At 39.6% G+C, this 27,936-nt stretch overlaps 4 protein-coding genes across 4 annotated transcripts; all 4 read right to left on the bottom strand.

Annotated features, from left to right (window-relative positions):
• Nucleotides 1-202: 202 nt before the first annotated feature.
• psat1 (phosphoserine aminotransferase 1) lies at nt 203-8,774 on the bottom strand. The gene is made up of 9 exons (XM_039803550.1): nt 8,529-8,774; nt 7,348-7,408; nt 6,751-6,820; nt 5,404-5,609; nt 3,498-3,670; nt 2,517-2,686; nt 2,006-2,134; nt 1,037-1,174; nt 203-848 (listed from the first exon to the last, which is right to left on the bottom strand). Exons 1-9 carry the CDS (start codon nt 8,583-8,585, stop codon nt 746-748), a joined length of 1,107 nt encoding a protein of 368 aa, XP_039659484.1. The 5' UTR covers nt 8,586-8,774; the 3' UTR covers nt 203-745.
• A 1,366-nt stretch (nt 8,775-10,140) lies between these two features.
• On the bottom strand, nt 10,141-16,702 carry kiss1rb (KISS1 receptor b). Its single transcript, XM_039803548.1, has 7 exons — nt 16,098-16,702; nt 15,558-15,777; nt 14,102-14,226; nt 13,360-13,495; nt 12,754-12,992; nt 12,523-12,675; nt 10,141-12,163 (listed from the first exon to the last, which is right to left on the bottom strand). Exons 2-7 carry the CDS (start codon nt 15,775-15,777, stop codon nt 11,927-11,929), a joined length of 1,110 nt encoding a protein of 369 aa, XP_039659482.1. The 5' UTR covers nt 16,098-16,702; the 3' UTR covers nt 10,141-11,926.
• An 881-nt stretch (nt 16,703-17,583) lies between these two features.
• Nucleotides 17,584-21,234, bottom strand: LOC120560745. Its single transcript, XM_039803551.1, has 4 exons — nt 21,175-21,234; nt 21,005-21,073; nt 19,543-19,987; nt 17,584-17,737 (listed from the first exon to the last, which is right to left on the bottom strand). Exons 2-4 carry the CDS (start codon nt 21,056-21,058, stop codon nt 17,631-17,633), a joined length of 606 nt encoding a protein of 201 aa, XP_039659485.1. The 5' UTR covers nt 21,059-21,073; nt 21,175-21,234; the 3' UTR covers nt 17,584-17,630.
• A 200-nt stretch (nt 21,235-21,434) lies between these two features.
• isca1 (iron-sulfur cluster assembly 1) lies at nt 21,435-27,598 on the bottom strand. Its single transcript, XM_039803552.1, has 4 exons — nt 27,473-27,598; nt 24,009-24,062; nt 22,850-22,955; nt 21,435-22,516 (listed from the first exon to the last, which is right to left on the bottom strand). Exons 1-4 carry the CDS (start codon nt 27,551-27,553, stop codon nt 22,368-22,370), a joined length of 390 nt encoding a protein of 129 aa, XP_039659486.1. The 5' UTR covers nt 27,554-27,598; the 3' UTR covers nt 21,435-22,367.
• Nucleotides 27,599-27,936: the final 338 nt, after the last annotated feature.

Below are 27,936 nucleotides of genomic sequence, written 5' to 3'. Positions count from 1 at the left end.
GTGCATATTATTATTTAAGAGCAACACCACAACAAAGCTCAGCTTATTGATTCATTACATTTTCATTAACGTCAGCACCACAAACTAAATTCCATTCCCCTCCATTGTTTCTTGGTGTAGGCAGAAATCTCAGACACTGATGTCTAAAAACCTGGACCTGTCTGCGTGGCTAAACACCACAAGAGAAAAATGAGAAAACATGTTTTTTGCATGTTTGGTGAACCATCCTTTAATGGTATATTCATTTATATAACCACTACAGCCAATCAGATTGGTGAGGGTCCATTTATACAGCAGTGAGTCCATGTAATGTGACTATTCTTAACAAAATTCCTCATTATAACAGAAACCAGGCCAGCATCGCACAGGTCAGTTTGGTTGTGTACACTGCCTCTCTGTTCACAGAAGTGATAAATGATAACTCATTGACATTGGTTCATAATGGTTTCAAACAAGAAAATCAAAACAAGAAATAGCACTGCAAAATGCAAGTATTACCAAGTTAGATTTACTGGAATGTAAATATATTTTTAAGGTGTAACAAGAATAACCTACAGTATGTACATTAAAGCACTGTTAGTCAATAAATTCATTAAAATAGTAATTCTATGAAACAGATGTAATTAAGACAATACTGGCAACTGTAGTGGTTAAAGCTTATTAGGAACAATGAACAGTTTTACAAAACGTGTCTACAGGTGCACCTTCGCGATCCCCTGGATCTCAACTAGAGGTAAACCAGAGTTTATTGGTGCTCTTTCAGGAATTCTTTCATATAGGTGGCCAGGGCTTCCGTGTCCTCCAGTGTTACAGCGTTGTACAGAGATGCACGAATTCCTCCAACTGACCTGCAGGAGGAGACAAACCGTCATGTTTGAGGTCTGCAAACAGAGTCATTACAAGAAAAGAAATACATTATGCATCCAACTGCTGGTGTCCATGTCCAACTTTACTGGTGTTAAACTTCAGGACCCAGTATTCTCTCTAGTAACCCATGAAATATAGCAATAAAGAAGGAGGAGTGTGTTTGACTAACCTGTGTCCTTTCAGCGATATCATTCCACGTTTGGAAGCGCCTGCCAGAAACTCCTTTTCCAAGGCTTCATCTCCCTCCTTTTTCCCCACACGAAATGGTACATTCATGCGGCTTCGACAAGTCACGTCTACGGGACACCTGGAAAGGTGGACACAGCAGTAAGTAGTTCAAAGTTACATTTTTTCCCATCATTACTTAAATCAGTTTTCTTCATTGTTAAAGCCATGGTATACTAAATTACATTTAGTTTGGTCTAGTAGTCTAGACACAAGTAAGTTGCTGTTTTTCACATTTATGCATCACATAACTCTTTTCTTTAAGGCATATTTTTTCCCTTAATGAAGGACAACTCTTATTTTGAATGTGACATGCAGGAGGCTTAAATTGAAAAAATGGCAAGGAAAAAATGGCACCTGGTCGATAAGGGCACAAGCTTTGCCAGTATTTGGTTTCATATTGCGTTTCATATTACCATATCATATGACCGCATCTTTCATTTAGTTTGAAAGTTAGTGTGTGTAAGATAGCAAGACTGCTTTGCTCACCTGTAGCCCTCTATCAGAGACATTTAGCCAAGTTAAAGATAAAGAGTGGTACCTTATGACTGGAGTATAAAGAGTAATGTATCATCAGTATGAGGTTTATGATACAGGACCTTTAGGTGTGTGGTCTAATGTCACTTGAAGAATTCTGTTAGGATATTAAATGATGGTAATGCTTTTATTTTTTATTTTTCCTTCCTAAAACCTTGGAGCTACAGTATTTTTGTGCATTTCATTCTTCATACCTTTTGTAAAGCATCAGTTAGGCCATCATTCAGCCAGGGATGCTAGTATTCCATGCTGATACAGGTAGATTCAAGTTTAAAATCTTAAAATAGACTGTGGGCCTGGACTGACGGTTCAGTGTTTAACATTCCCAGGAAGTTTCTTATTTTACCATCTGTAGCTGAAGTTTTGTGATACTTACTCATAGAAACCATTAGAGGCGTTGATGATGTCATAAATCATGGAGGACTTCTGCTTGTTGAGCGTCTCCATGGCAGCGCTGCCGCCGTTGTTCTTAATCCACTCCAGAACCAGACCCATGATGTAGATGCTGAACCGACAAAATTAAGTTAGGAATAATATTTTACATACATTTTGAAATGTTTTTTAAAATCTCTTTAAAAAGTTCAATATTTTGGTAAATGTGATCGAGTGGTATCGGTTTTCTCATCTAACTCTCAGCAAGAAATGAAATAAATGCATTTCCCAAAATGCTGAACTATACCTTTAAAACTTGTCTGGTGGAAAATGCAACCAGTAATTCCAAGGAGACGCATATAAATCATTAAAAAGTCAAGCATGATTTTTAAAAAAAGGTTGTGAAACATGTATATTTTGCAAATGCATTTTACCTAGCTGACAATATATCTTTAATCCTCTATTTGTAGGAAACATAGGTGCTTCCAACAATAAAAACAGAGGCTTGTCTGTACCTGAAACATGGCGGGGTGTTGTAGAGGGAGTTCATTTCAGCCTGCACCTTGTAGTCCAGGACAATGGGACACTCTTTCAGAGCGTGGCCTAACAAGTCCTCTCGCACGATGACCACAGTTACCCCGGCACAGCCCACATTCTTCTGAGCTCCGGCGAAAATCAGACCAAACTACACAATGCGAGAGGACAAATATTAAAATACAACTTATAACCACTTTTTTTGCCCCATTGACTTGTGGGGCAAAAACTGTTAAATTTGGCTGTAGGGTACCAACAAGAGGAAAGGCTGTGTTTTTACCCAAGTCAAGAGGGATTATCCTCTGTAAATGTAAGCATGCTACTAGCAGGTCATCATTTGTCTTTTCCTTAAATTTTCTCTTATTACTTTATCTTTCTAATTTTTTGAAATAATTTAAAAATAATTTTATCTTGTATATCAGACTGATCTCATAAAGTGGCGTATGTATGACACGCCAATTCGTATGACATTTTGGCGTGTTATCAACACTCCGTTTATCAACGCCGTTTGGCGTCCATTGATCTACATTATGTGTGAATTATCGCTATAGTGAGTAGTATGAAAGGACTGAAGTCTGCAGAGGGAGGGAGGTTGGTTGGTTGGTTGGTTGGGGTGGCGGACGGGTAACAGGACTTTCACCTAGGAGAGCCGGGATTGCATCCCGCATGTGGTGTTTATTAACCGTTTATTAACCAATTAATAACCAAGCTCAAAATGCGTACAGATAACACGCCATTTGGCTTTAGGAAAGTGGCGTGTGTGTTTACGCAAAGTCACGATGCCATGTTGTGTATATTTATTTATCTTTTGTATTTCTTGGGTCTTGTTTTGATTAATACATGGGTGCTGAAATAGGAGCGAATTTCTATTTACAGTTTAGGGATAATAAAGGTTTTCCTGACAGTTGATACGATCTACATGGGAATTTGGGGAAGCCAAAGAGCATCATTCTTGTCCTCACCTTTGATACATCCACAGGTCGAGACAGGAAGTTGGAGGACATGTCAGCGACAAGGACCACCCCGTTTGTTTCAGGTGTGAAGCTGAACTCCACGCCGTGGACTGTCTCGTTGCAGCAGTAGTACACGTAGGAGGCTGAGGGGTTCAGGGTCCAGCTGCCAGGGTCGGGGATTTCTGGAGGGAGCAACAACAGAACATTCTTAAATCAGATTAAAGAGTCTGCAGCCACGCTGCATGGCGCCGGTTGAGAGCAGAGTAGTTTGGAAAAATAATTTTAGAATATTTCATGATTTTGAAACAAAAGTGCCACCTAGTGGCTGATTTGCTCCATATTTGAGGAGCATCTTGCTGCAGGAAGGCGCGGTTTGACATCAAGCCCCGCCCACATCCAAGTCAGCCATGTGGGCGACAGTTAATATTGATGACAATGTTTGAATACATTGTCATCAATATTAACAAGCTTTAAAATGACCCTAGCATAGAAATCTAGACGCACCCTAGTGGCAGCAAATTTATTTTGCAGTCAGGGGGGGTCTAGGCACTCTCCATTGACTTGCAAGCTGGAAAAAACAAATTTTGGTCAGGCCAATCACATCGTGTATAGAGTCGGTGGGCGGGGCTTATGGCTGCTGCTGCTGGGAACAGCGGTCTTCTGGAAGACTTGGAGTTAAGCTTTTCTTTGAGGAAAGAATAAAGAACGGCACTGAAATCATTCTTAAAAAAGGAAGATGTGTTCGGAGTTTTGCCGACCGGATACGGCAACAGTTTAATCTATCAACTAGCTTCGCTACCTTCTTCGTTGCTCTGCCTGGTTGTAGCGCTATCCTATTGCGTGCAGAGGGAATTTGAAAGACAACCGTTTATCCCGCCCCTCGGATTGAGCTCCGTCAATGGTGAGTTCCCAGACCCAACATCTTGATGTGGGTCTGGCTTGTCAGGCTAAAATGACCCATTTTTTTCTTCAAATTTGGATATTGTTTCAAAATCGGAAATCAAATGAACAAAAGAGTACACGGGCCCAATTACAGTAACTACATGAAAACTTCACTGTTGTTGCATGAAATGTCATTTGTGTCAAATGTGAAACAAGAGGCTATATCAGCTTCGCTACCAGGCTGTCTTGGTCCGTTCAAGTGTATGGGCAGTGACGTAAGCAAAAAAATAAATAAAAAATGGCTGACTTGGATGTCAAGCCCCGCCTTCCCACGGGCTGCAGAGAGATGTACTTGCCATATTTTGCACAAATCCTCAGTGGAGTCAAGTTTTGTGTTAATCGGAGTAATTGTTGCATTATTTTGAGGAATAGCGCCACCTACTGGGAAATTGGCACCGCACTTTGCACAGAGCCTCAGTGGAGCATGGGGAACAACTGAGTCAAGATTCGTGATAATCGGAGTATGTGTTGCCGAGATACGCAACACTTCCTGTTTTGACTTCAACCTCTAGTTCCTCTAGAAAAAAAATACAGATTGAAAATGAGACTCATCTTTCTGGTGAAGAAGGCACAACATATTTTTTATTACATATCTTTTAATAAATGTGTGTTTAATTCAAATGTGTGTTTTTTGTTGTTTTTTTAAATGGTAAAACTGCGTCCAAACACTACGATGAACAAGAACTCCACTACAATCCCCAAATCAGACACAACCATGTGGAAAAGGCTGCTCGCATACCAGAGTCTTTCATTGGTAGTCGGGCCTTTTGTTTATTATTAGGTAACAGCCTGGGTGCACAGCCAGGTTTCGCAGACTGTCCTACTGCAGCGTGAATGACAATGACCAACTCATAAGAGCGGAAACTATTTTTTGATGTGATAATTAAATTGAACTCTAAAACAAAAAGAGAAACAAAGAAAGCCGGGATTCGTCATGTCATCCTCTGAAATAACGACATGCACACAGACTTACTTGTGTAACTCTCCAGCTTCGGGTGGACAATGTTGACCTTGCCGTATTTCTCCGCTTCTTTTGCTGCCTTTGATGACCATGTGCCGGTCACTAGGTAATCGGCGCACATGCCCTCTTTAAGGCCAATCAGGTTGAGAGGAACAGCACTGAACTGTCCAGACCCGCCGCCCTGTAGGAACATCACCTTGTAGTTGTCTGGAATGTTTCTGTGAAGAGAAAAAGGTCACTGTGTTAAACACAGTGCACACAGACCTTACACTGATCTTACCTTCTTTCAAAAGGTAAAGTAAATGTCATTATAAAACCAAGATTATTGACACCATTTCAAAAGCAGATTAAAATTGACTGGATGTTGTCTATTTTTTTTTTTAAACAAGAATCTGCCATTGAAATTGTCATAAAATGTGTTATCAATTTCTCTATAATTACGATGAGATGAGATGAATACCTACGTTTTCTCATGACCACAAGCGCTAACATGCACGTGCGGCCAGACCGGCTATCAAATCCCATCATACTTATCCCATTAATCATATTTTACTCTGATATTCTTCTGTGTGGCAATGCTGGTTTTATTCAAGTTTCCAATGGTACACAGTAAAGGCCAAAAGTTTGGACACACCTTCTCATTCATTGTGTTTCTTTATTTTCATGACTATTTACATTGTAGATTCTCACTGAAGGCATCAAAACTATGAATGAACACTTAGAATTATGTACTTAACAAAAAAGTGTGAAATAACTGAAAACATGTCTTATATTTTAGATTCCTCAAAATAGCCACCCTTTGCTTTTTTTGATAGCGCTGGAAACCCTTGGTGTTCTCTCAATGAGCTTCATGAGGTAGTCACCTGAAATGGTTTTCACTTCACAGGTGTGCTTTGTCAGGGTTAATTAGTAGAATTTCCCTTATTAATACTTATTAATAAAAAAGCAAAGGGTGGCTACTTTGAAGAATCTAAAATATAAGACATGTTTTCAGTTATTTCACACTTTTTTGTTAAGTACATAATTCCATATGTGTTCATTCATAGTTTTGATGCCTTCAGTGAGAATCTACAATGTAAATAGTCATGAAAATAAAAAGGAAACGCATTGAATGAGAAGGTGTGTCCAAACTTTTGGCCTGTACTGTATGGTGACGTTTAAATAAAAAGAAGTCACCCCAGAATTCCTGGGTATGATGGTATTTGTTTTCAAAAAGTGTATATTGTTGGAAAATATAAATTAACACTCTAGGTTGGAGTGTTGTGATGATGCTACACTACACTATGGAGAAAGGAAAGAGGAGTGAAGGAGGAGGATAATGCAGTAGAAGCCATGTGAAACAACAAAGGCAGCACTTACACCAACTCTCGCAGGAGACTCTCTGTTTTGTTGAGGATTTTGTTGAAGTCTGCTGATCGGTGACTCATCTCTAGTTTGAACAGAATCAAAAACATTTGAAATTAATCTCATTGTCATTGACATTTACCCTCCTTTTAGCAACTGTTGATGATTATTACATTTAATTACTGGCACACCTCTATAGAAAAGATTCCAGTGAGTGAGGAATCAGCACTCATGAGGGCAGATAATACTGTTGATACACTGCTTTGATTTGATCACTGAAGTTATCGTGAATCTGGACACATGTCAAGTGGATATCTTCCAAGGTTACAGTCTTTTCAGTACAACATTCCTCCACTTCAGTTAAACAGGGGAACAAAGAGGGAATGTTATACTAAAAACATTGTAACTCAAGCCTAATATTAGCTTCAGATGAACATTTTTGCACACCCTGAGGACTGTGGATTTTGTCCCTAATCTTTTCCATTTAAAGTACATTATGAAGGGATCTCTTAATGTCCAGTGAGAACAGGAAAAATAATTACAGCAAAAAAAAAAAAACAGTAGTTTTGTGTTGTAATAACTTAAATGCAACTCATCTGTAGTTCTACTTACCGAGAACGCTAATACCAATGCCACTGTAGCTGAGGAACTCCTTCTGTGCTTGAAGCAGCACCTGCAATATAAAGCACCACATATTTAGTATTTACTTAAAAGGCTTAAAACGGTATCACAACTGATGATGGACTGTCAAAAGACGGTTTAAAAGATGAAGTGTGAGCAGCAAAAAAGCAGTTAATCAGTCAGGTCCAAACCGCAGAGGCAAACTGGAGGAGCTGATGTGTTTGTTCTTTGCCAGTAACCAATAGCGACATTTTACCACAGAAAACAATGAAGCTGTATTGTTCCTCTCTTATCCATAGTGCTCTTTATCAAAATAAAGATTATGCAGATTTTAATGTGATTTGTTTATAGTTTCGTGATATTCACTGTGGTTCACTGCAGTTCAAAAAAAGCACTAGCAATTTCTCTTTTGCTAATATAATTAGTGAAAAAAGCATGCACAGCGAATATAAACAGATTATTCAATACTGTAGATTAGTGGGATTAGTTATTATTCTATGTTAAAGAGGTTTACCTGTACAGTTTTCCACATTTATGTTTTTTGGTATTTTGATCACCAAAGAGTCAGTCCTCAATAGGTTTATTGGGATCTACAAAATCTCAGACTCAGCAGTACAAATATACCTTAACAATAAGTTTTATGCAAAGGACGAAACACAAATGACTAAGAGCTGAATGTGGCTGTATTTAGCAGAAGGAGCCTGTCAAACCCAAGTCTGGGACTGCTCTTTTTACTCATAAAAACACAGAAAAGGGAGCACCTTAAATACAACATTGCTTTTATCTGCGTGTTTGTTTTACCATAAAAATATGTTCGATAACTGTGATTTATTTCTCTGACATGTAAGGTATTTTTCTGCCATCTAGAGGCTACGTCTGCTGCTGCCCTGCAGTGGAGCACAAAAGAGGTTTCCACATGAATGAATGAGGCTGATGCAACTCAACGCACAGTTTTCAGCCGACAGCAGCACTGAAACCAACAGTCATCATGTCCAATAACTGCGTGCAAGTCTCTGTCATTACGAGGGGGGAGAGATCATAGATATATGGCCGACTCATTCACAGTGAATATATTATGCTGCAGTTTTCAATGTTGCACTTAATAACACAGCTCGTTTTTGCAGCTTTTTCTCATAGGCTACGTCACAAGCAAATTGAGGATCTAAACTTACGGATTGGGGGAGTTTTGCAGGTCCAGCGCCAAAGTTGATTGTTTGTTTCTGCTCCATGATGTAAACAAGATTTCCTGTTGGGTGTTTGATTTAGCGATGTGAACGATTTCCCCGTCAGCCTCGGCTGTACTTCTGCTCGGTGCTCGCCTCCTGCACTGACTCGGTGTGGATGCCAATCTAGCAGTGTGTGTAAAATGTTGCGTTCACGAACTCCTCGTAAACTCGTATTGTCGACTGACAAAGTTAGGTAGAGTCGTAGTCACTAGTGGGAGAGCGGGGTAAGTTGTCACATGGGTAAGTTGTCACACTGCTCATAACTCCACCACTAGAAGCTCTATCTCAAAAATCAAATAGCCACTTTGTGTGACTTCTTCTTCTAAAGGCAACTTCCTGTTCACATGTGGTCAAGGTCGCTCTAATCTGAGGTTAGCACAATTTTCTTATTTTTCTGCTTAAAAAGTAAAACAATTGCACTTAAAATTTTATGCAATACAACTTTGTTAGATATGAATGTAAAAAATAATTATTTTGCAAAAAATAGAGGAGACAATAACGTTTCTTTTGATACTTTAGCTGAATTGCTATGTTGAGTTTACCTTGAGATTAAGTCAACATTAGCACACCTGTCAAAAATTATACAAGAGTCATCATCAGATGATGAAGAGTGCTTCTGCCTCGTCTGTGTGGAGCCATTTTCAAACAGTCGTCCAAAAGAGACCTGGGTAAAATGTGTAAAATGCAACAAATGGGCCCATAATGCTTGCACCTTAGGCCAGGCAATTTATGTGTGCCAGAATTGTGACTCTAAAGATGAGCCTGATTAGTCAAATACAGGGAATCTGTTTAGTTCAGGTTAAACATGTTAAGTTAAGCAAGTTATCTGCAGCTTTCCATTCAGTTATCATGAATCTGTGTGCAAGCCAGAGAACGTTAGAGTAAGTTCAAAGTAAAATGGTCTTGCCACTTAATGTGTTGATTGAAATGTGTTTTGTTTTTCCAGATTCTCTAGGCATGATAGTTTACATTTCCAGTTCTGGAAATCAATATTCACAAATTAGTTGTGTTCTTATTTTTAGATAATCTAGTGTGACAATTTACCCACCAATGGGGCAAATTGTCACAAGTGTACATTCTCTATTTAACAGTCTACAACTCCATAATGAGATAAGATATGAAAATGTTATGAATACAACATATGTTCCCAAGACTTCCTTCTTTCATTTGATATGACATTTATACTATTGTGATGTATGGTGCTCAGTAAATGTTAGACAGTGTGAAAAGTGTGACAACATACCCCACTCTCCCCTAAATAGGCTTTATACTGTACATATTTGGGCTTATACAATGAAGATAAGATACATGTTAACACCTTTTATCTTGTTAGTGGTTAAATTGGTTAATCTAAAGATTATTGCTTTGATTAGTTAGCAATTTTGCACATTAGCAGATATCTTTATTTTTTTTTAATTACATGCCATTTATCCAGAAATGTAAAAACCAAGAGCAAGCTACGGTCGGTAACACACGTTAAGCCGAATTTATGTTTTATTTTGTTTTTTAATTGTTATTATAAATACATCAACAGATGATCAGAGTGTAGGCTTCTGGCCAAGTTTACACATAGGGAGGAATTCTTGTGGGACATGAGCAGTGTCAGGGCTGCTACACAACAATAAGACAGAGACCATAACCTAGGTTACGGCCACCAGCCTTTGTTATGTGCAAAAATAACATCAAAGTTTATCTGGAGCAACTCAGATTCAGCAGTCTGGGTTAGATAAATCAAGTGGGCGTGTCCAAAGTGACATGATTACAGCAAGAAAAACCTGTTTCAATTATGTTCACATGGGTATACCTTCACTATTCACAGCTGTTCACTTTCTCAGTTGATAATCCAGGCTTGGGTTGTCACATGTTGCACATGTTGGGGTGTCACCATTGACAGTAAATAAAAGGTTGTCACATGTTACACTGTTTATGTGCACTCTACTATGTTTTGTAAATGTTTTCTGCATCACAAGGCCCACATTGTCAGCCAGCCACCCCATTGGCTGGGACTTGTCTGTTAGGTAAACGGCTGTCATTGGTGACCATAAATTTAGCTCTGGACTGATTGGCTCCACTGTCACGCCACACAAATGTGATCGCACGCGAGACACAAACGAGTCAGACAGACGAACACTTTTAGTGCAAAGCAGCTTTACATTGTCAACTATTAATATCACAGTAAGCAATGTAGTATCACTAAAGAATGTTTATTGAACCAAGACTAATGTCACTGTATTACAAATAACTGTAGTGAAGGGATGAAACCCTGCAGCAGATGCACCTGTTTAGACTATAATGTAAGTTGTTTATATTTTCCCTTTATCTAAAACTTTCTTTCTTTTACAAGCAGCCTATGTTTGGGAAAATACAATAGTAATAACATTTGGCTGTTCTTTTTACAATATCTCAGTTAATCAATGGGCCCTGCAGGGATTTGAACATTTCAAATCAGTGATGGTCAAAAAGTGAAATCACTTATTCTCTGATTTAATTTTAATGAATTCTTTTATTCCATGTATATTCTAGGGTGTAAATGCAACACTGCTTCCTACTGCACACATTAACATTATCTGCATAATGCAGACTCACAGACAAAGAAGCATGTTTTGGGGCTTTAGAGGAAAATTGACTGTATCCTATCCCACTCCCACTGAGGACAGATCAGCACAGCATTAGACAATAAAATAAGGAAACAATTTGCTAGAAACAGTGAAAAGTGAATGTATGTGCATGTTGTTCCACTCTTTTCAAGATGGCTGTTCACAAAGGATGCTGTTGCTACAAATGTTGAATTTAACCAGAACTGTTTTACTAGAATAACTAGAAACTGTAGCCAAAGATAAAGCTCCACTAATGGTCCCAAAATAAACAATTCAGTGCAGTGAAACCTGCTGTTACTCAAACACAAAAACAGGACACACTGGAAAAAGAAAAAAGAAAAGAAACAGGAGATAACAGTGAACCATTGAAAACAGAACAGACCAAGCAGAATTTGTATTGTTTGGAAAATGTGTTTAACCCAGAACACTTGTCCTACACACTTTTCTTGAAATTGTGAAGATACAACCAGGAGCTCCAGCAAACTGATTGCATCAGTACAGAAAAAAATGTGACAAAGATAATTGTGTTTCTGCAGCTTGTGAGGGTCACGAGAGGCTCGTGATTGGATTGGTTTATCCTTTTAAGAGGCAGGTTTTGCTCCTCATTGTGTGTGTGTGTGTGTGTGTTGAGAGAGAGAGAGAGAGAGAGAGAGAGAGAGAGAGAGAACGAGAGCAGACTGCTCTCATCTCCAGAACAAACTATAAATAAACAATGAGCGCACAGTGTCCAAATGCCCAGCATGACCTTTAGGACCCAGATGAAAGAAATTGCATCTCTGCTTCTCCCTTGGGTTCCTGGCAATCCGTCTCTCCCCCATCCTCTGCGTCCATGTTTCCCACCCTGACTCTCGCCCTCGTGCGCCACAGATATATGGCGGGGAAGGCGTGCTTGAAGGCCTTTCTGAAGTTGTTGCCCATGAAGGCGTAAACCAGCGGGTTGACGGAAGAGTTGGAGTAAGACATGCAGTGACCCCAAATCTTCAGCTGTGGATGCAGAATTGAGACAGACTTAAATATAAGGCATTGATCTGTAGCACAGTTTTTGAAGCAACAGCATCAATTTCTGTCACCACACCTGTCATTCACTGCCATTGCTGGGAAGAGCTAAACTTAGACTGTAGATCCACACCTTATCTCAAAGAATAATAAAAACTCTAGGTATTTTCAATTTCCGGAAAGTATTTTCCCCCGTTTTGTATTACCATTTCAAGTTTGAGTGTAGCGGGGTTGAAATTTACTGCAAAATTTTGGAATATCTGTGCATATTTATTTGTGTACACCCCCTATCCCTACCCCTACCACCTACCTACCTACAGCATCAAACATAATGGAGAGTAGGTCACCTTGTATAGGACGTAACTGCGGAGGCCAAAAGCTTGCAGGAGGATGCAAACCTGGATGGGGCCCCAGCAGATGAGGAATAGGGCCACCATCACCGCCACCATCCGGGAGACTCGCGCCCGCACTGCTGCTGCTCGCTCTGCATGAGCCTGAAGCTGTAATGATCAGAAACACATTCTGTTCTTAGTGGATTTAATAAGTGAAAAATAAGCAACTCCATATCTTTCTCTTACTTGGTAGCTGCTGTCGATGGGATTCACACTCGATTGCCCCATGCGCTTGAGCATGTAGGCGTAACAGGCGGTTATAGTGAGAAGAGGCAGCAGGTAGACAGCCAGGAAGCTGTAGATGATGAAGGCTCTTTGGAGGCGGGCCGAGGGGAATACCTCACTGCAGTACGTCTGAGGACCAAACCAGTATCCTGCCTCCAGACGCTGGTACATGGCTACTGGGATCGACAGAAGCAAGGAGCCTATAGGGTGGGCAGAGGACATGACTGTGTGACTCAGAGCACGATGTTACACAGTAAGTTTCACGTATTGCCACTAGATGCTGGCTCCAAACCAAAACACAGACAATGTGAAAAGCAACTGGGAAATCTCCAATTGCTCTCTAGTCAATTCTTTCTGCAAATGACTAGGGATGGTTTGTTTTGTTTTTATCACATCAAAAAAGTCTGCAAAATGAACTGCTTCAAGTTTTCTGACTTCAATTTAACGCAGGGAATAATTAACATCAAAGGGAGGGTTATTCAAAGGTAAACAGAGGCAATACGTTGTTCCCACTGTCTCATTGCCAATGTGTGTATAAGGTTATGAATGTCTGTGTTTGTGTGATACCTATCCAGATAGACACAGAGATGGCCAGAGCCATGCGTGGGGTGCGGTGTCGCAGTGACTGCAGAGGATAGACGGTCACGTAGCAGCGGTCCACACTCATAGCTGACAGAGTGATACATGTTGCCTGAGCAGTCACCTGAAACACGAGGAAGGTTTGTGTTCGAATAATTACATTATGAAAGGATAGACGGAACCACTGAAGTTATATCAAAGTTCATTTTTTACTTGTGAACACAACAAGGAGCCAGTCGCCGCACTACAGAAAAGTACAGACAATGACTATCATAAGCCTCAAACACTAGCTTATTTATGTGTGAAATACAATCATAATACAGAGTTTGATGTCGTCAGTTATCTTGTCAGAGTCGATGACGTCTCCCTTATCTAGTCAGGGAGCGCCTGTTCTTTAATAATAACAAGAGAAAAAGGATGTAAATCAAAATTTTTCGAACAGTTTGTTTCTGTTTGACACTTTATACGTTCACTGTGCAAAGGAACCTTTCTCTTACATTTTCAAGTTGGACTTGTGTTTTGTGTGTTGAGTTTATTTTTTGCATTATTTGGGTAGCTGTACATCTAATAGTAGTTATTCTTCAGATAGTATAATGTCCATAATGTCTCATGGGACTTTTTATTATTATTACAGTATTGTAGCATGATGTTTCGGTCACCATGCCATGATATTACTAGTACCAGGAAGCAGTTCCAGGCCTGTTTGTTTGTGTGTTTGTGCGTATCTCACTTGCTGAAGGTAGTTCACCAGTCGGCACATAAACTCTCCAAAGATCCAGCTGGGCAGTGGGTACAGTGTGGCAGTGAAGGGAACGCAGCAGATCAGAAAGAAGATGTCGGTCGTGGCCAGGTTTACTGAAAGAGAACAAGAACAGTGATTCCTAAACAGAGAAATGTAAAACAAGAGATGCATTCAAAGTGGCAAAATACCATAAGTAACTGTATTAATACCAATAACGCTGTAGGTGCTGAGGTTTCTGGCTTTCAACAACTAACCTGTGTTCTCGCTTTTGGACTTTTCATCTGTTTTTCAATGCTTTTTCGTATTTTTTGTCATATCTATAAAGTTACAATGTCGGATGTTCATGTCAAATGTTGCTAAAGCTTTAAATAATGAAGTGAACGTATTTCAGAGAAATCCCCATGAGCAAAAACCTCAGATTTCCCACTGTTCTGAAAGCTCCGGTTTCAACAGTTTTACTTACCAATGGTCCAGATAGACGTCCAGATATGCTGCAATATGCCAGCAAAGGCAGGGAAGAAGACTGCTAGCACGTTATTATGAATCCCACTTGGTTTTTGGAAAAGACCCGCCCTGCATAGCAGCACGATTAGTTGAGGTCAGGCATTGACTCGATTAGTTTAAGGTCAGGATAGGCCATTTGGTCAGGGGATAGGACCTGAACGAATCGGCTTCCGGTACCTCGCATGAGCATGGGTGCCTGGCCTATCCTCGTGCTTGAATGCTAAGCAGAGCGGGTCTTGCCAAGAAACCAAGTGGGATGATTAATAATGTGTAAACATGTATGTAAGATAGATAGATTGATAGATAGATCCTTTAGTAATCCTTTAAAGGAAATTACAGCACCACAGCAGCTTCAAGACAAACAAAACACAACACATTTCCCCAAATATCTTCCATACCTAATAAGTTTAAATACAAAAAAGAAATACTACTGCCATAAGTGCAGAGTTATTTTTGTGCATTAAAAAACCTTATAGCTGCTGGTAAGAAGGACTTCCTGTGTCTCTCGGACTTGCACATTGGTGCAATCAGTCTCTGACTGAAGGTGCTGCTGTTAATCTCCTTCAGGTAAACAATTCTGGATTCAAAATACTCGTGTTTTATGAGGAAGAAAAATCACTCAACACGTTTGTTAGACCCTAACCCTAACCCCCACACAATGCATTTTGGTGAGTAACACCGAATGTAAATAAAACTAAAATGTGTTAGTTTACAAGAAGGCTCCACAGGGCAGCTTTCATTTGATTTATTACATCTCTGTCCTGCAGAAAGAGTCCCTTCATCTAAGTTTTCTCTTTTTTCTTTGGGAAGTCACAATTTCCTTAGGAATTTGTTTTATTGACGTCTGTGTGGGGCATCCTACTTCCCATATTTATTTTACTGGACACACTGAAAGGATTCCAAAAAAAGAGTCGGCCTTATTGCGCTTCAGAAATCTTACCTATGTAAAAGTTGGTGACGGTCTTCATCTGCTGGTGCTTGGTGACCACATGGATGACCAGCGAGTTCCCGACCAGGCCGACCAGCATGATGAGGCCGAAGAAAGTGGGGACCAGCCAGGCGTCGAGCAGCACCGGTGGCCCCTGGCCCTCCAGAGCTGCGGACTCGTTGCACACGGACCCACAGTCTGGACTGTGATTGGCTGCTGGTTCCAGTATCATCTTCACAAATCAGTGCCAGGAAAATGAAAATGGTACATGTAGAATGTATCTGAATTTGGTATCTCAATTAATGTTACTGTAAGTGTCTGTTTTACTGTTAGCATTGTTTCTCTAAGACAATGCAAATCTAACACAAAAAATGACAACATCAAAGTATAAAGACTTTTTTTTAGATACATTTAAATATGTTCATTATTTATAATTTTTTAAGTTATCTAAATCATGACATGCTAGTTTGGATTCATGACATCACACAAAGCCTGGTGAAATAAGTAAGCATTAAGCAAGCTTTTTTTTCCTGTGTAATAAGCTTCTCTTACCTGTGTTGTGTCTGTTTGCCACTGCAGTGTTCCTCTCTCGTCTCTGTAAAGGAAGCGTGGGTCAGTGATGGGCTGCTGTTCTCTGCAGGTCTGAGATGAAAGCACTGTTATAGACCAACATAACTGGGGAGGGGAGGGAGAGTTTGGAGGAGACGGGGAGTCAATTGGCTTTGTGAGCCTTTATGTGAGAGTAAGAGAGAGAGAGAGAGAGACTGAGGTGGCAGGTGCTTTCAAACTAAATCTCCATCATCGCCTATAATTATCAAGGATCTGGTGCCCTGTAAAATGACTGCAGCTTAACATCCAGAAGCTGCAGTCAATGTTAGCTTCAGCTCAAATTGTAGATGAACCTAAGTACAGCTGAGCTGAGCCAAGTCTGGAAGAGTAGAGTCGGAGTGTAACGTATCGTCAGACTTGGATGTCACAAAAATCCCTATTTCTTTTCAATTTTGTATTTTAATTACAGTCCATGCATTTTCTGAGTCCAGCAACTGTGTGTTGTTGGGCAGAATTTAAAAAAATGACTTTCACATGTAACAAGGTCAACGCATGTCAGTCTACTGAAATCATACCCACAGCCCACGTTTTATTTTATCAATACTACTTTTTATCACTTATAATAACTGGAAAACCATGACTGGTTCTTACCTGCAAATCAAAATGAAAATGAATAAACCATAGAGGCAGCTGGGGGTCGTGGTAACAGTACAGCTTGACCTCCCACGCAACAACAACAAATTGTTTTTAAAGCTGTCATTACATCCTTCATGGCATTCGCTGCAAAGTAGCAAGTGGCAAATCTTGCCAATTGCACAGCGTGACACAGGTGAAGATAAAGTAAAATGGTGATGATCGTTTTTTTTTTGCAGTTGCTGATTGACATAATATTCTGGCCATCAAACAGAAAAATCATTTGACTTTCTTTTTTTCCTGGAGGTCAAATAAATGAAAACTAAACTGGTATTTTAGAGGAATTATGCCATGTGTGCAACAAACAAATATATGTTGAGCTTAAATATGCTGAGAGAAAAATCTGATATCTTTAGGATGTGTTCAGGGCTTCTTTTTATTACAGTTGCTCCTGTTTTTCTCTTTTGGTAAAAAGAAAAGAAAAATGGGGGTAAAACAGGACACCTGAACAGGATTTTGAAGCGTCATTGGATGGTTCATCTTTTTTTGATCACAAAATAAATGTTGGTCTTTTCTGAATGCATCACTGCCAATGAGAAGGAAGTTAGATATCCAGACAGCTTGCTAAAAGTGCTCCCAGTTTGGATGTGTGTTTTCAGACATCATTTTTGTCATCTTCTGTATGCTGGCTATCTAATATTTGAACATAAGTGATCATGTGTAAAGAGTCTCTTGTTTGTGTTTTGTTCTTGTCTTTGTAAGTGCTGCAGTTATGATCTGTCACACACGCAAGTGCTATGTAAAAAAAACAGGCAAACTATTTGCTGGTTTCAATTTGATTTTATCTTTTCTGTGTCTTTGTCTTCAACCGAGTGGTAAAGTTGTGGGTTCTGATGAGTTTTCCTAGCTGTCTGAGAGTTTCTTGGGGCTCCCAGATTTCTTTAAGGCACCTGAAAACAGCTTCCTCTGGAGATCCACCAAGTCCTCAAAGAACCATTCACTGGTTGGCCCTGGATCAGGATCAATTATTACAACAATTAGTGAAGGATCCACTATTGATCTACTTATTGGTCTGTCTATGTACCAAAATTATGTCTTTTTCTGTGCTCGACAGTCCCTGTGACCATAAAACATTTAACAAGCTTTGTTAACCATGATCATGAAATTATTACAATGTGATCACATTATTGAGAAGAAACTAAAAAGTGAAGATCTCAACAAAACAAGCAAATTATCAGATCACAAATTAGTTTCCTCATTATCCTGAAAATAATATGTTCTCTGTGGCTTACAAATGTCAGAGCGCCAGGTCAAACAGCTATTGTGCTGCTAGTGTGACATTAAAGGTCCCATGGCATTCACGTTATGAGTTTTTTTTTAACATTAATATGGCTAGAAATGGCGATAGGTGTAAACCGAGCCCTGGGTATCCTGCTCTGCCTTTGAGAAAATGAAAGCTCAGATGGGCCAATCTGGAATCTTCTCCTTATGAGGTCATAAGGAGGAAGGTTACCTCCCCTTTCTCTGCTTTGCCCACCCACAGCATTTGGCCAACCCATGAGAGAGAGACATCATGGCTTTCAAAAGAGCAAAGTGGCAGTTGGTCAAGGCCACACCCCCCCCTTGCCCCCCCCCCCCTCTCTCCTCCTCAATAGCTACAGACACAGAAGTGGCACATACTAAGGAAAGCTCATTGTGGGACTGGCTCTAGTGGCTGTAATTCTGCACCAAGGCTGAATTTCGGGAAAGAGACTTCAGATACAGTATTAGGGGACCACTAAGGTCTATATAAAAGCATCCAAAGAGCACCATGTCATGAGACCTTTAACAGGCACTTCAGCAGGGCAGACATGTCAAATAGGGCAGAAAGTGGTAAGCCATTGATGCCATGGGTCATCATTTTTTTATGTTTTGCTTTCTTGTAAAAATTAAAATATTTGCATATGGGGAATGTATATAAAGAGTTTTAGTAATGCTAATCTATCACTGATTAATGCTTTATAGCATTAATAACGTGGAGAGTCAGTGGTTATACATCCATTTATCCGTCCATAGTTACAACTTGTAAACCTTATGAAGCCATCTAACCTCTTTAAAGTGTGCCTTCTTAAAATCTTAAAATAATTACTTTATTACCACATTTATCAATTTTTCATTCAAATACATCACAAACTAACTACAGCAGTAGAGTAGTAACTGTTAAATAGGTATGGCCTCTCCAGCCTACAGTAGAACCCTGACATTAGTAGGATAGTCTCGCTTTGCCAGACCTTCCTCCACAGCGCTGCGAAGGAGGGTCCACACAGCATTCCAGGATGGGAGAAAAACGTGCTCTGGTTTACTGGCATTTCTTTAAACCAATCACAATTGTCACAGGTGGCATGAGCCGCTGCAAAAATGCCTCGGGAAGGAACTTGTTTTAGTGGAAGATTTACAGTACAACGTACTGTAAATCGTATTACTGTAAATCGTTGTATTAGTCGTGTGAGAGAAAACTCAGATTGGACAGATAGTCTAGCTAGCTGTCTCAATCTACCCTGCAGAGATCTGAAGAGCAGTTAACCATAGTCCTCATAAATCCACCCGAGTTTAAAATTCCAACACAAAGAAAGTGGAAGGAAAGGACATCGGCGAAAAGACAAGCATCCGGCGGAATTTCCTGCGGCACCGGAGCAATCCCGGAAGTGGAACGTCGAGGATATAGACTAGTCGAAGGATGTGTTCCTAATCGTGAGTTTGCTTGCTAGTTGTGTGGAAGGAGAGCAATAAGGTATCTATATGTGTTCATGAATGTAACGTGTAGTTGTTTGTTTACCAGTCTGGGGAAAGTGTTCAGGCAGCGTCCTCAGTGGGTCACAGAGCTGCTGTGTGGTTAAAGCCTGCACACCCAGGATGTGTGGATGCATCTCGTGCTCTCCTACCATAGAGCAGACCGAGTCAGAGGGCTGCATCAGATGTGCAAGGATGACAGGATTTGAGGATGGTACACTGGGATGCAGTTGTCCCTCCTGAGAGGAGGCCACTCCAGTGATAGGGGCAAGAACAGGTACGGAGGCAGGTATGCTTTCCCTTAGGTGATCCCGCCTTTTAAACTGACACTTGGACAACTGGCTGATGTTTTCAGGGAGGAAGGCTCTTGATCTAAAAGTCCCATTAGTGTTAGAAGTGCCTGTCCCCGTGTTCTGTAGGGTGGAGCTGATGTTTCGTGGGTCAATAGTTGGTGATTTCCTGTTAGCCAAAGCCTTCAATAACTCAGAAATCTGAAAGAAGTAGCAGAGACAGGTAGCAGAGAGGGAGTTTCACAGAAAACTGACACAGAGCTGAAATATTTATGAAGATTCTGCCAAACACATCATCCTTCACAGTGACTTTGCTACCACAATTCATACAAGATATGAATCCAGTGGGTAGTTATCCACTTACACTCGTGTTATTTTAGTCAACACTTTGTATACATACTGTACTTTTAGCACAAATTGTCGAAATAAAATCACAAGAAAGAAAAAATGACATAATCAAGGGGAGGCAAAACAAACATGAGCCCCATCCGTTTATGTTTAAAACTGTAATTTGCTCAACACCAATAAATGTAAAGCTGCGATTATCAATATTTTTATATTAGCAGTGGATCAAAAGATGTGTAATGTAAAAGGGGTCACTTCTAGTGAAAAATCCACAGAGAATGAGCACCTGACTCTGCAGTTCCCCTCAGCTCAACAGAGCTTTTTACCATCTTTCAACTCATTGTTTTGGCTTTCCGGCTTCAGCTTTACGGTCTCACCTTTTTACCAGCGAAGTTTCTGAAAGCATCTGTTTTCAACGCAAAAGTTCTAGTAACCCCCACATACACTAACTGCCCCAGCACTAAAACAGCCGACAAAGTTAGTGAACATAGTGAAGCTTTTAGCTGCTATAGATAGAGCTAGATATTTTCCTCATGAGTTTGGGGAGACCAGTAATATTACTCAGTTGCTGCTGTAAATAGGTAACGGTTTGCTAACATGTTTGTCTTCACACCTTTGGGTAATAACATGTCAGTGTTGTATTTACAGCTTGTTCTGTTGCCTCATAGCCATTGAAAGCAGTTTTTATGTGCATTTTAATTTTAATTACTAGTTTTAAATTGTTTAAGATAACTATAGCTACTATAAAAGTCAGTTTGTCCCTTTGGGATATCTTTTACACAGCATTCAAAATCAACTTTATTTCAGAGTGAAAATGTGGCAAATTTGTTCTGAGCTATTTGTAACAATAAATACTGTATCATTTTTCACTACCTTAAGCCCATAAGACTCGCTGTCAGAATCTCCATCCTTGTTTTGATTGTCCATAACCTCAAAAGGACCCTAAATAAAAAAGATTTAAAAGAAAATCACAGTGCCCATTTCAGTAATGTGAAAACCCTACAATATGGATTATTTAAATACATCTTTTAAAATGCATTTACCTCCTTCTGCCTGAACACATCGAAGTCAACAGAAAAGTAGTGATGACAGTTCAACCTGAACTCGATGATGCAACAGCGAATCCATCTGGTTCTGACAATTATGCCATCACCATGACAACTGAGACGACGATTCTAATGACAACTGAGCCATCTCCATGACAACTGGTCTAAGTTTGTCATTTCAGTTATGATGCAACAATCATCCTGGCACAAATCCTACAGTCAATTTGCAAAAACATAAAAAAAAGTGGCCACACAAATTCTTATTATTAGATTCAGCCATTTATTATTTCATATGTACACAGACATATTGCACAGTACAAACACAGAGTCCTGGCTTTGATCAAGAAAAAAAAAATACCCAACATAAACGCCATGTACTCATAAGTGAGGAATACATGTTTTGTGCGTTACTTTTTTTGTGCGCTTGCGTGGTTTAAGGGAGATATACATTCTTTATATTTACACACCGAGATAAATATACATTTTACAAACTAATAAAGCAGTTACAAGACACTCAAACTCTTCTATTTTTGCATACTGCTGGGTGCATGACAATGGGTGATAGCACACTGTCTTACAGTGTGTTTATCAACAGCGATGTTGGTTTATGGATTTTGGTGGATAGATTCAAACTTAAAAAACAGAATACTTAACAGTATCATGCTTCATCCTGGTAGCTTGTCCAACTTAAACCTGAACAACTCTTCAGTGAGCATGTTCCTAGGCCATGTTATACCATTTCTTACTGCATACAAGTCATGGTGAAATTTGACTTTTGAATTTCTGAAAATAATGTGCGTATGTGTGTGTAAAATGGCAGCCAGTCACCAAATTAAAAAACTTCTTGCTTTTGAGGTCCTTCTAAAGTTATTTAGATGCATGGCCGCGTATACAAAAGCAGTTGCCAAGATCAGAGGTATCGGAACTTAAGATCAACATGATGAGATAGTTTCAACTACACAGACTATTAAAACCTTCCTCTAAGCTTGAATTTGCATACTTGGGCTTCACAAGTGCATGTACGCGAGTGGTCTGCAGTAAGAGCTGTGGTAGGAACGCAGGCACGTCCATATTGCAAAGATTTCCCCATGTTCGTCTTCCTCGTCAACATTCAGTCTCTCTGTCTTTACGGATGGGACAGGGTTTGGAGCAGGGAGGTTGAGGGAGGACGGACGGAGGCTCCATGATGCTCACATGTTGAAGCTTTCCCCACAGCCACATGTGCCCTTTATGTTGGGATTGTTGAAGACAAATTCACTGGACAGTTTAGACTCCACAAAGTCCATCTCAGTTCCCAGAAGGGTCAGCTGAGCCTTCTTCGCTATGAACACCCTCACGCCTGCAAGACAGTCACAGTAGAGCGGTCACTACTCCCGAGTTCTCCTAACCTTGGTGTCAATACTCAGCCAGAATATTATGTTGCAAACTGTGAAACAGCCCTTAAACTCCAACAAAAAAATATAATAGTTTTATTAAAGCCACTATGTGTAGAAATCTTTAGCATCCCTGCATGGTAGTATCAAAAAAGGTTGCTGTGGCAGACAGCAATGCATGCTCTGAATCATTCTCAAAAAAGGGAATTCATTTATATATTATTTTTCCTGGTCTCCATATCCCAAACATTCAAATTATTTTTACTACCAGGAAAGCACAGAAATAAGACATAGCTTACCATCCTGCAGCACTTCCTCATCAGATGTGTCTTTATCCTTGGTGTAGTCCAGCGTGTAAGTCAGTCCATTACAGCCACGTGTTCTCACTCCAACCTTCAAACCGATCTATGAAGAGCCAGACGGATATTACAATTCATTGTCACTGGGAACTATGGGCAAATATGGATATGGATGTTACTGTTCAAAATGGAAGTATATGAACAACACTGAAACTGAGTCTGCTGCTATAACTGTTTTTTTGTTTTTTTTGCTGTAGCATTATCAGAAGACACACTGGATGTTAGCATACAATATGTTGCATTATTCTCCTGCCTTTAGATATTACTTAAAAGGTCCCATGACATGGTGCTCTTTGGATGCTTTTATATAGACCTGAGTGGTCCCCTAATACTGTATCTGAAGTCTCTTTCCCGAAATTCAGCCTTGGTGCAGAATTACAGCCACTAGAGCCAGTCCCACAATGAGCTTTCCTTAGTATGTGCCACTTCTGTGTCTGTAGCTATTGAGGAGAGGGCAGGGGGGGGCGGCAAGGTGGAGGGTGGGGGTGTGGCCTTGACCAACTGCCACTTTGCTCGTTTGAAAGCCCTGATGTCTCTATCTCATGGGTGGGCTAAATTCTCTGGGCGGGCAAAGCAGAGAAAGGGGAGGTAAACTTGCTCCTTAAGGTTCCAGATCGGCCCATCTGAGCTTTCATTTTCTCAAAGGATAAAATGAAAGAGCAGGATACCCAGGGCTCGGTTTACACCTACTGCCATTTCTAGCCACTGGGGGACCATAGGCAGGCTGGGGGAATGCATATTAATGTTAAAAAATCTCATAAAGTGAATTTTTCATGCCATGGGACCTTTAAGATTTTCCTTAGCGCACCTTTAAATTTCAGTTCAAGAAATCTGTTGGCTAAAAACAGAGGACGTTAGCAAAGGAAGGACAAAGGTGATTGTGCTGCATAATTTTTTCCCTTAGATATTGGCTTAAGATAACATGTTCTTATATATTGATAAAAGTTAACTTTTTAATAACCCAAAGCAGGATTAATTGTTTTGATGAGATATACCTAATTTATTGAATAGTTAAAACTCAAAACAACACAGCACCGTGATTTAGAGCAGCACTGTCTGTTTGATGACACAGTGTTTTAAGGTTGTATCAGTTACTCACATATTCCGGCTTGCTCTGTAACAGCAACCTGATCTTGTTCACAGCTGCTGGAGTCTAAAGAAAACACAACAGAAGATAAAAAGGTTATGTAAATGCTGGATTCAGGTGGAAGCTATGTATTTTGGCATTTGGTATTTTGGTTTCAAAACACACTGAGCAAAAAATAATGCCAATAGAGAAAAAGACTAGGGTGCTTTTCCCACTGGGAAAAGTTTCTGTTGCAGGGGATAGTGTTGCTTTCGTCAACAAAAATTAAATATCGTCGTCAACGAACCTTTATCACGTGACAACGAGACGAGACGTAAACGCTGGTCATGTGATGATGACTATAATTAAATGTAGAATGCAATATTGTTGAAGAACAAAAACGAGACTAAATGTTGTTTACAAAATGAAAACTAAATGTCTCTTCATTTTCGTTGACCAAAACGAGACGACGTCACTTCCTCAAGCCCGACGCGCGTCATTATTTAGAAGATGCAGCTGCGGTGAGTTAGCGTAAACGACTACTAACAAACTAAATGAATAGTCTGACACAGAAAAAGGGACCGATGGCCGGCCAGCCGGGTTTCGTCTTTGGGAGAAAAAGAAGAAACAACATTACATAGAAGTGGAAAAGAAAATGGAATGTGTTGGGGAGAAATGCGGCCGCAAAATCACAGGAAAAAACACCACGTCAAGACATTAATGTAACGTTACTTTCTATTTTAGAAAGCTCATGCCAAATCATGAGGCTGTGGTTAATGGGTCTCATTTTAACGTTAGCTTTAAACATTAGCCACTGGAGCTGAAAACGACTGAGACAAACGTGTGTGACTAGCGTGTGTGTGTATATAGTTGTTTGAGAGGGAGTGTAAAGTGGGTTAACATGTGACTAGTGCGTGCATGCGTATTTGTTTGTGTGAGAGAGCATAAAGTGGGTTCTTAGTTCCTACCCGACTGACTGACTGACTGACTCCATGTGTAGCCTACTAAGCATCCCTTGTTAAATGGTAAAATAAATGTTGTAAATTCAAACCAGAGCTTGTTTGAAATGGGTTTGGCTAAAAGAAAATTTTGGTTTCGTCTATACTAGGTACTTATACTATATTGACTGGGTTAAATAGAATTGCATTACTATAAAGAGACTAAAATACAATTTTCATTGACTAAAACTAGACAAAATGTCATTAGTTTTCGTTGACTAAAACTAGACGAAAATAGTCATGGATAATTCTGACTAAAATAAGACTAAAATGCTCAGACTTTTAGTCGACTGACAGCTTGACACAAAGACCAGAATAAAACTAAAATTAAAACATGCTGCCAAAAACAACACTAACAGGGGCTAACACTTGAAAGAAGCAATTACCTACAGTATAAAGATTGAACCTGCACCCCTTTAGCTCCTGCTGTTATTGAGTGGATGAAGGTGCAGAAAAGTGTTTGGGCTCTCACATGGAGGCATTTGAGAGACTGAGGTGAACCACATTATCCACATGGTGTTAATCCCTTAAAGCCGGTGCGTTCCTCTGTATTTCTGCAGCTACTGATGCCAAATGTTCAGTTCATCCTAACTGTGTCACAGCCTGGAGTTGTTTCATGACTACACTGTCAACCAAGTGTAAATTGTGAATCTCCTTAATCTCTTAAAAAAAAATATATATATATATATATATATATATATATATATATATATATATATATATATATATATATATATATATATATATATATATATGTTTTACTTGTTGGCCCTTGGAATGTACAGTTAATAGATACATATAGTTAATGTAATACAAGTACTACAAGTATTTTGTACTGGATCTTCAATTCTTATTTCTATTATCTTAATTTATAAAAAAGGGTATGATGGCTATTCTGCATTTTAATATGAACTATTATATGAAGGTTGGGCTGGGCAATATATCAATATAAGTCAACAGACATCGTCTTTAATTTTGGATATCGTAATAAGTGTTGTCTTTTCCTGGTTTTAAAGGCTGCATTACAGTAAAGTTATGTAATTTTCTGAATTTACCAGACTAACTAGCAGTTTTATTATTTACTTTTACCCACTTAGTCATTATATCCACATTATTGATGATTATCTATCTAAAATCTCATTGTGAAAATATTTTGTGAAAGCACTAATACTCAACCCTACAATATCACCACAATATTGACATTGATGTATTTGGTCAAGACTATGTGATATTTGACTTATGTTTATAATTATCCTTAGTCCCTGACAAGAAAGTAACTACAGCAGAACCCTTTAATGACACATCATCTGCTGTTGCCTCCGCCTCGAGCGCACTCTTTATCATCTCGGACCACCATACACACACATTATCTTGCAACAGCACCCTTAGCAGAGCTCGTCAGGCTGATATTCACCATCAGAACAAGTTTATCCCGCCCATAGTAACAATACCACGACTCTGCACTGACAGCTTGCCACAGTGAGAGTGCTTTACCACTAACTGATTCTTTTCTGGTACATTTTCCTCTATTAGACAGCTAAAAGAATATTTGGGAAGAGATGGTGACATGCAACGGATGTCTCAGTACAATAAATGCGACGACATCACAGAATGAGACGTGACAAATTAAAAGGAAAAAAAAACAACACAACGTTTTTTATTAGGCGTTGGACCACAACAAGCCTCCATAATCACCAACTAGTGTTAAGATCTGGTAACTGGGAAGACTCTTCTCATTTTTCTTCTTCATTTCATCTGATCAATCAAATACACCTAGAGCTGTCAAAACTAGCCACAAATGACCTCTGTAATGTGTTCTTGTGTCTCCATTTTAAATTGTTATGTTCTTTTTTAAGTCTGAAACCATGTTAACTGTGCTGCTACCGGCCTGGACCAGGACGCTCTTGAAAAAGATTTTTAATCTCAATGAGTCTTATTCCTGGTTAAATAAAACAACTACTTGAAAATACATTTACAATCAGTCCTGCATATTACAGTTCTTCCCTCATAAATAAAGACCATTTTAACTTGTGTACTGTTTTCAAAATTGTAATAGACGGTTAACTTACGGCTTGACACGGTTGTATGTATTTTTTAATATGCAGTTAACTGTCGTTATTAAGGAACAGAGCAGTCGATGGAACATTAACAAACAGCTGACGTTAAGCCTAGCAACGTGCCTTCACTAGGAGTAACATCTAGTTCAGCCCAGGGCAATTAGAACCTTACGGCCGACCTTGTGTGCATATCAGCTGATACAAGCTCATCAACACGATGAGATGTGACGGGAAAGCGCCGTAAAAGTAGGAACCGAGATGTAATGCGTGTAACGTTCAAGTCCTAGATGATTAACGTTAGCTAGCTTAGCTAACTTTGGGTCACGTAACGTTAACGCTACATAAGGGCCGATGGTCGTTCACAACTAACTTTCCGAGTAAACATGTTCTAAAGGACAGAAAAGTGTTTTATGTGAGTTTATAACCACAGTTTATGACTTACCAGTGTCAGTGCGGCTCTTGTTGACAGTATCTTTCTTTTGCTGACGGCTCGGACGGTCGCTCGCACCACGGAGGCAGACATGTTGCTTCAGTTAAAATCACAACATTGAATTGCGCACGCGTGTGAGAAAATTGGCAACCACCATAAATACTAAGTCTGTTCAATGATTGGCTAATATCACGACGGATGGGCGCGACAGCCAATGGGCTCACGGATAAAAACCTACAAAGATGCGTATCAGTTCCTGTTGCGTAACCCAGTTGTTGCCAAACTTTTTCCACGTCAAAGACCACTAAACTGACACAAATTAGACCATGGAACCCCATTTGACAAGATTTTGTCCCAGGGTCCACCATCTGATAGGATTTTAGCTTTTAGATATTTTATTACAATGTGTATGAAACTTATGACAAAATAGTCATACATTGTCATTGCTTTACTTATAAATGGATTTATAGTCAAAC

Source organism: Perca fluviatilis, chromosome 6, assembly GCF_010015445.1.
Source record: "Perca fluviatilis chromosome 6, GENO_Pfluv_1.0, whole genome shotgun sequence".
Taxonomy (NCBI): domain Eukaryota; kingdom Metazoa; phylum Chordata; class Actinopteri; order Perciformes; family Percidae; genus Perca; species Perca fluviatilis.
Note: the sequence above shows the minus strand (reverse complement) of the source record. Positions and strands in the feature narration are given on the sequence as shown.

What these genes read in the sequence shown, in the direction of transcription:
- isca1 (XM_039803552.1), bottom strand. Translation starts at nt 27,553, where the DNA reads ATGTCTGCCTCCGTGGTGCGAGCGACCGTCCGAGCCGTCAGCAAAAGA. An exon ending in CAAGAGCCGCACTGACACTG is followed by an intron (nt 24,063 to 27,472) that starts GTAAGTCATAAA and finishes TGTTTTCTTTAG; the next exon opens with ACTCCAGCAGCTGTGAACAA. An exon ending in TACAGAGCAAGCCGGAATAT is followed by an intron (nt 22,956 to 24,008) that starts GTGAGTAACTGA and finishes GGCTCTTCATAG; the next exon opens with ATCGGTTTGAAGGTTGGAGT.
- LOC120560745 (XM_039803551.1), bottom strand. Translation starts at nt 21,058, where the DNA reads ATGGACAATCAAAACAAGGATGGAGATTCTGACAGCGAGTCTTATGGG. An exon ending in GCGAGTCTTATGGGCTTAAG is followed by an intron (nt 19,988 to 21,004) that starts GTAGTGAAAAAT and finishes TACTTCTTTCAG; the next exon opens with ATTTCTGAGTTATTGAAGGC. An exon ending in TGAACACTTTCCCCAGACTG is followed by an intron (nt 17,738 to 19,542) that starts GTAAACAAACAA and finishes ATCCTGATCCAG; the next exon opens with GGCCAACCAGTGAATGGTTC.
- kiss1rb (XM_039803548.1), bottom strand. Translation starts at nt 15,777, where the DNA reads ATGATACTGGAACCAGCAGCCAATCACAGTCCAGACTGTGGGTCCGTG. An exon ending in CTCTGTGTCTATCTGGATAG is followed by an intron (nt 12,993 to 13,359) that starts GTATCACACAAA and finishes CCCACCCTATAG; the next exon opens with GCTCCTTGCTTCTGTCGATC. An exon ending in GCAGTTACGTCCTATACAAG is followed by an intron (nt 12,164 to 12,522) that starts GTGACCTACTCT and finishes CTGCATCCACAG; the next exon opens with CTGAAGATTTGGGGTCACTG.
- psat1 (XM_039803550.1), bottom strand. Translation starts at nt 8,585, where the DNA reads ATGGAGCAGAAACAAACAATCAACTTTGGCGCTGGACCTGCAAAACTC. An exon ending in CTGCAAAACTCCCCCAATCC is followed by an intron (nt 7,409 to 8,528) that starts GTAAGTTTAGAT and finishes TTTATATTGCAG; the next exon opens with GTGCTGCTTCAAGCACAGAA. An exon ending in AGTCTCCTGCGAGAGTTGGT is followed by an intron (nt 5,610 to 6,750) that starts GTAAGTGCTGCC and finishes TTCTCTTCACAG; the next exon opens with AAACATTCCAGACAACTACA.